This window comes from Chaetura pelagica, unplaced genomic scaffold, assembly GCF_000747805.2.
Source record: "Chaetura pelagica isolate M959 unplaced genomic scaffold, ChaPel_1.0 scaffold57, whole genome shotgun sequence".
NCBI lineage: Eukaryota > Metazoa > Chordata > Aves > Apodiformes > Apodidae > Chaetura > Chaetura pelagica.
Window position 1 is genome coordinate 1,832,853 of NW_009954217.1, and position 7,522 is coordinate 1,840,374.

At 40.9% G+C, this 7,522-nt stretch overlaps 1 protein-coding gene across 1 annotated transcript in view; it reads left to right on the top strand.

The window, feature by feature from the left end:
• MAPK12 (mitogen-activated protein kinase 12) overlaps nt 1–7,522 on the top strand; it is a 31,928-nt gene that overhangs the window by 2,784 nt on the left and 21,622 nt on the right. Inside the window, exon 2 of the mRNA XM_010003399.1 lies at nt 76–205. Within this exon, the coding sequence (XP_010001701.1) occupies nt 76–205 (130 nt within the window). The remainder of the gene's footprint in view (nt 1–75; nt 206–7,522) is intronic.

A 7,522-nucleotide genomic window follows, 5' to 3' on the forward strand; every position in this document is an offset into this window, starting at 1 on the left:
GTGCGCTCGCCGGGCCCCGGGGGCCCGCGCCCTCGCTCGGCGCTCGCTCACCCAGCTCTTGCCTTTCCCTTAAAGCTCAGCCGTCGATGGAAGAAGTGGGACCAAAGTGGCTATTAAGAAGTTGTACCGGCCGTTTCAGTCTGAGCTCTTTGCCAAACGAGCCTACCGAGAGCTGCGCCTCCTGAAGCACATGAAGCACGAGAACGTGAGTTGGGCTGTTTGCACATATCCCCCCCCCGCCCCCCAGGGCCACAGCCTGTGTGCCGTAAAATCAAAGAAAAGATGTGGTTTTGGACGGGGCAGATGTGTAGCTGAATGGAATTGAGGAATCTTTTGTGTTGTCTGTCATCTCTTCTTTATCTACAAATGTCAGCTCACACAAACTAGAATATCCTGTGGGAAACACCATTTCCATGGAGGAAGAGCTGGGTGGGGAAGGTTAACACCGTGGTGGAATTTGCACTCAGAGCTAGTGAGAGAGATTAAGGACCAGAAATTACAATCTCCATCACTACCTTCCTGAGAGGTGCAGAGGAGTGCAGACCACAAGTCTGAGCCTGCATGTGTCAGGTGCCAGCATCTCTTTTTTTCTGTTCTTGCATGAAGATGGCTGTGGTACACAGGCATATCTTGGGGCAGGGGAAAGGGTTTTCCTTTTTGTTTTTAAATCGTTCATGAAGCATTTGAAAGTTCTGGGCTTGTACTAATGTGAAATGGCAGAAGTTCAGTAACAACTAAATTGCTTTACTGGGAAGCAGAGAATAGAATACAGAGCTTTGCATGGATTCCCATGTAATGTGAAAGAACAGCTGTAGAAGAGGTCATTGAGATAGATACTTAGTCCCAGCAGTACCTAGTGGTTTAAGAAAAAAATACAAGGAGGAGAGATTTGTGTGAAAACAGTTATTGTGGAATCAAAGCACGGACTCCAGGTGAGGAGGGTCCCAAAGGTGGGCTTGGAGGATCACAGCAGTGACTTTAAATGCTGTTAGTCATGAATGCATGTGGAAAAAAAAATAGAGTTTGGAGAAAGATAAGTGATGCCTAAGAATCTGGTTAAAATGTTAATAATATGGGAGATGAGAGCACAGCTCCATTTAAATGGCCTTCAAGGGAAGCTAAGAGATTAAAAGTGAGGATAAGAGAAACTGGTAATAACAATACCCAGTCATTGCCATTTAACATTGTGGTATCAACACTGTGAGTACCAAAAATATCCAGGTTCATTTTGAAGAATAACCCTTGGGTTATCCTGACTGTCCAGAAAAAAAACAGACCTTTTTGTAGGCTTAGGAACCTCTGTGCCTTTTAACATTTTAATGTGAATCTTTTAATACACTTCATCGTTTTACTTGATGATTCCCTTGCAGTAACTGCTTCATAAGCACTGCTGTATATGTTAAAGAGTTAACATTTGCAGGGAATTTCTCTGTTGTGCATGGGCTTTCATACTCTCAGCATTTTCTTTACTGAACATTTGGGAGCAGAGCAGTTGTGCCATTGCCAAACTCCAAACCGTGTCCAGAATTTTGAGATTATTTTTCTCCCATTTCCCAGAATAATTTGTTGGGTAGCATTTTCCACTCCTGGTGGTTTTTATGTGGTGTATGCTCTTCAGGATAATACTCTGCTACCCCTCCATGGACTCATTTGATTATTATAGAGTCTTGAATAAGATGCTCACTGGGAAACGTGAGCAGAATCTGTAAAAGTTGCAAACCAATATATGTGAAGGAAGGGAGTACTTTACAGTCTAGGAAAGAGTTTGGGCCACACAAAGAAGAATCTGGTCTGTGTACCAAGGAGAAATTCTACCATTAGTTATGCTTTCTACTAATTAGAGAGCAAAGACTGAATTAATGATCCTGGAGGGATTCATGGGCACCTCAGGGGCAGCATTTGACTACTCCACCCATCTGCACAGAGGCTGACACAGCAGTACAGCCCATCAAGAGAATTTCCATCCACCAGCCTCACACCTTTCTGTCAGTCTTTTCACCCACTGTGAATTACAAATAGCAACAACGCCCTTTAGGATTTCTAGTCCCTGTGCTGATAGCAGGATACTCCTTTAGGCACTCTACTCGTAAAAAATGAAACCCGAGTGGCAGTCATCACTTCTCATCGGGATTTTCAGCCCCTCATTTGACCCACCACCATTCTGTCAAAGAGCCTCTTTTTTTCCTACTTCCATGAAAGGATGGATTTACAGGCAGACAGTAAGGGCTTTCCTGTTCACATCAGCAGTCCACAGTGCACTGTGCACACCTTTAAAGATCTGTACAGTAGTGGCAGGACAGCTGCCTGTCTTCCCTTGTTACATCAGGTCCTCCATGGGTCCAGCTGTGGAGTTCTGGATGGACCCCACTCAGGTGGGTGCATATCTCCTTAGAAACAGGGAATTAGTCAAACAGAAGAGTTATTGAAGTATCTTTCCTGATTTTTCTGTTAACTAATATGTTATAATGTACTTCTGTAAAATAGCAGTTGTCTATCTGGCTGTACTAATGCAGCTGCTATTAAAAATTAACAAAACTGAAGTAATTGTTTCAGAGACCATAATGAAATAGGGAGGCCATTGTTATCTATGTCTTGGGTGTTGATAATCTAAGTATGTAAAGGATATGGTGTGTGATAGCTGGTCTAATAGTATTGCCACTGTAGGTAAGACTTGGGATATTGTTGCAACATTGCAATAATCTGCCAGTACAAATCTTCTTCTTGCTTTTTTCTTCCTACAAGTTATAAATTATTTCAAGGGTCTGTTCATTTGATGATTAAAATTACATCCAATTCACCCCTCTGATCTGTTTTTCTTTCAAAATTACTTTTGTAATCAGGATACATTTGATGTCGGATTAGAGGAAGAATGTGATGTTTTGTTTGTTTCATCATAATTACCTCTTGATGGAGCATCTCTGTCCTCCATAGCTTTCAGGGAAGTGTTGTGTTAAGCATGTAGCAATACATTATCACAGATTGCTTAACCTTCTGCTGTACTCAGAGTGACAGAAGAAATTGCAATAATGTGATCACGTTAAAAATATAATCTCCAATCCTCTTCTAAGGTACCATTAAACCCATGCCACAGTGATATAATTCATTAGCATGTCATGCTTCAGTGAAGGAAATGCAGGAAAAACCTCTGCTTAATACCCTTTATGACTTTCATTATAGACCCTTTGAGGAATATGCTCATCTGTTTAATGTGGAAGGGTTGTAGGATGACCAGGAGTCCTGTAAAAACAAATTTAGGAGTATTCCTACTGAATTTTACTGGAACTGTATTTTACTTTGTAAGAAAGCTAACTCATGGGTCGATTTGTTTGCCTATTTAGGCATTTTCAGGAGGCAACTCTGGTTGCTAACCTGACCATCTTTCATTATATATGCTAGGCTTTTGTTCTCCCTAATGGCTTTTACTCAGGACTTTACTTAAATATAGTGTGTAGTATTTCTGTATAAACCATGCAAACCTGATAGCATGGGGCTTCTCATCTACCCTTTGCAAACAAACCCAGATGAGAAATGGTGTTGAGGACTGTGGGGCAGAGGCTGTGTATGAGGACGAGACCTGGCTGTTAGGAAATAAATCTCTGTCTTTAATGGTAGGCCTTTTAATATGAGAGGGTCTGGGATGTTTCAGAAACATCATAAGCTACCTCTACTGCCTAAGAAGCAGTCTAACCCAGATCAATTCCTCAGATATTGCCAAAAAGAAAAGTTAGTTTCCAGAAGGATGAGCTGCAGGATTACTCTGTAGCTGCATAAACAGATATTCTGGCACGAGAGGAAATGGTGTGAAAATAAGGAATAAAACCAGCTAAGGCAGAATGAAGAAAGTACCGTTTTGGCAGTTGGTTTTGTCTTCATTTATTCATACTAGCTTGAAGTATTCATCCCACTACAGCCTTAGCTCTGGATTATTTCTTTGGCATCTGCTGCATCTTGTAGAGAAGAACAGACTATTTACCTTTAGGAAGTTTTTTTCAGCAATTCTGCTTTTGTTCTCTGTTTCTTTCCATTTTGAGTTCAATCAAAGTGAGGACCTTTAAAACTCTTATGTGTCTGACTTAAAGCCAGAACCAGTGAAAATGTGGCCAGTGTGCTGGCTTTGTTTCTCAAACATTTGTATGGCTCTGCATTCATGTATTCTTCTGAGGTTAATGGAAATGTCCATGTATGCAAAGCTAAACACAGACGAGTAAGCAGAGGTGCAGAACTGTTTGTTTCATTTGGCAAATAATTTGGATTTTTTAATGCATTTGGACTTGAAGTGATACCACTGTACCCACTTTTGCTGAAACAACTGCATAGTGACTTGTACTGGTCCAGTATCGGTGGCCTTCTCACCTCCTGGTTTGCTAACAAAAGTTTTGAAGTTGCCAGCAGGAGTGCAAAGTGAGGAGAGATGGCACTGGAGAGGGAGAGGAAAGCAGCAGCTCGTGCTGAGGATTTGTGTCAGAACAGAGTATGTGTTGTATCAGTGTGTGGTACACCTGTGTGTGTACATGTGTGTATACCTGTGTAAACATATAAGCACACGTGGGAATTCTGATGCGATTCTACCAACTTATATTCTGAATGTTTCTGGCACACAGTTCTTGACAAATGCCCGTTAAATGTTATTTGGTTCAGTTAATATTCTGCAGATGTTTTCCCTTCCTGGAAACCCTGTATGTAGGAGGCAATGGCAGTATTTGTTTAAAGGTGCTCTACATTATGCTCTCATTCATTGCTCTGAGTGGAAATTATTCCATGGTGTATTCCTACATCTGAAGACCACTGTGTGTTTTGCGTTATGAGAACCATGTAGTGTTTTTTTCCTCTTGTCAAAGAAACTTGGGTATCCAACAGACACCAAATAGTCTGTCTCTCTGCAGTTATGTTTCTGAGGATGACACAGGCCTTCACTTTTAGGTTAGCTCATATATAATTATTTTGTCTTGTTTGTTTAGAAAAAATGTTGGGCTTTTTATTTATGACTACACAGTATCAACCAAGAGAGGAGTTTGTTCCAGAGAAAATAGTGGCACATGCTGTGTTTCTGCCTGAGAAAATCTTAGAACCTTTTGCAGTTCATCTAGCCTGACATGAGCGTTGGAAGAGCAACAGCCTGAGTACAAAATCAGACCAAGAAGGGAGTTGTAGATGAATGATGCCTTCACAGATGAAAGTGTGTTCACTGTGTTAGAAGAGGTTTCCTGCAGTAAGTCCTGCAGGACAGCACCAGCTAAAAATTCACATCCTTTGGGTACACAAATGCCAGTCAAGTGCAATTTGGGAATCCCGGCTGGCAACAGCAAATATCCTTATAGGTCCTTATGGAAACAAAAATACAATTATAGCAGGATAGTTTATTACTTTCAAAAGGTTGTAGGGGAGAAAAACTCCTGGCTGCTTTTCTGTGGTCTGAAAGCTTAGCACATCTAGGGAGCTAACAGGTCACCAGAGTAATTTATTTTGATACTCAAAACCCAGTAAATCAACATAGTGGTATCAGTTGTCACTTCTCCTTGTTTTCACAAACCTGCCTAATAGGTGTTTTCCCTAGGCTGGACTTCAGCCAAGAGCTATTTATTTACACCCTAGCCTTAGGTACTAATAAAGCAGACTAATTAGCCCAGAGCAGTATATTAAAATAAGACAACACTGAAAACCAAAGCTTCTCTTTGGATTGCCATCCAATCCAGAGATGAAGATGAGTCTGTCCACAAGATTTGGATCTGTCCAGTGTTACACAGGAGTCATTTGAAAGAAAAATGTGGTTTTGGCTCCTGCCTGCCAGTGTGCTGACTGGCAGGAGAAAAGGCAAGGAGCCTTCTCATGAGGCATCCCTCATGTCAGGTAGCAGTAATTGGTGAGGCAGAAAGGTGACTGTGCTGCAAGCCTGGTGTGTGGATAGTTGAAATTTTAAAAAGACTGAGACTACCTAGCGTGGTAAAAGGCTGCAAGTGCCATGTGATGTGGTACAGCACAGAAACATGGAGTTGAAGCTAACCCTGCAGAAATTAAATGCACCATATTATGTAGTTCAGCACACCCCAGCAGAGATCTCTCTTAAAAAATATACTTGCATTAGTTGCCCTAGTGCCAAAGCCACTCAACTTCGCTGTGTTCTCATGCGTAATATCTGCCAGAGAAAGGAGCACTCGCTGTGTAAGAGACATAACCTACATGACTTATTAATTTGTACAATAGCTGAGTCTTTCGTTGATGTGCTGCTGCCTACATCAGAAACTTTTCTTTGCAGAAATGCAGTGGAACAGTCCTGAATAAAGGTAATTCTAAAGGTACATGAAAATGCAAGGGAGACTAGATATGCTGTTGTGCACCAATGCTGGAATAGTGTTTGGAAAAGGAGGCAGCTGAGAAGGGCAGAAACCACTTTACCAAAACAAAACTGTTATTTTATTGACAGTAGTTAAAGATGGTCAGGGTGATCAGTATAAATGTCTTGGAGGGGGGGAAAAGAGACAGTAGGGATAAGAAAGGCTGGAGACAGTGCCACCCACTCCCACTGGCTTCATAGGGAACTTGGACACTCCCTTTAAGTAGCATAACTTTTTTTTTTTTTTTTTTTTTTTTTCTTTTTTTTCTTTTACAATTATTGTATTTAATTGAAAACATTTTAGACAGACATGGGATTTTCAATGATATTATGGAGGAGGGAGTTTCCTACATTTGTCCAGTTCTTTTCCTTTTCCTGTAAAAATAGCTGAAACTGTATCTTCCTTGGAGGATTTATTTTATCCTGTACCTCTTGGGCTTAACATATCTGCGGAAAGATGTGACCTAAATGGAAATTCTAATGATTCTTTTCCACTACAGGAAAACCATTCCAAAGCACAGCTATTAAATAAAGATCACTGAGGAAAACAAAATGAGTCCCTCACTTTTATTTTTAAATTCATTAACTATTAGTATGTCTTACCACTTTGGACGCTAAAATGGATTTCAGGATTTTTAGAAAGCTGAAGTAAGAAGACGGGAACTGTTGCAAAATCCTTAGCATGCTAAAAATAGTTTTCTGGTTTATTATTTACAGTTCCCTTTAACAGGAGCTGTGTTGGTCTCAGTGATATTCTTCAACACAGAAGCTTTGCAGCTATAATAAGTACGTCTCCATCACTTTGCAACTTTACCTCAGAAGTAATGTATATTGTATATCAGGCAGCATTAAGTAACTTCTGGGACCTCTGGTTAGTTGAATGGAGAAGTAGCAAAATGTTAGTGAACTTCATCAAGTGTGTTTTTGTGTTTTTTGGGCTGATATTGGGTTTCTTTATGGAAACATGTTCTTCATGGTCCTATGTGTTTGGGTGGGTGCCTGGTAACGCCTTGGTGCCCCGAGGGTGCGGTACCCCCACCACACTGTTTTGGCCTCTGTCCCTTCTTCTTATGGTGGTGTCTCTGTGTCTTTTGCTGCTACATTCGGATGTGACAGGCTTTATTTTCTTAAGTTTCTTGCTTAGGTAAATGAAGGCATGGAAATACCTCCTTGAGGAGAACAAGCAGGACT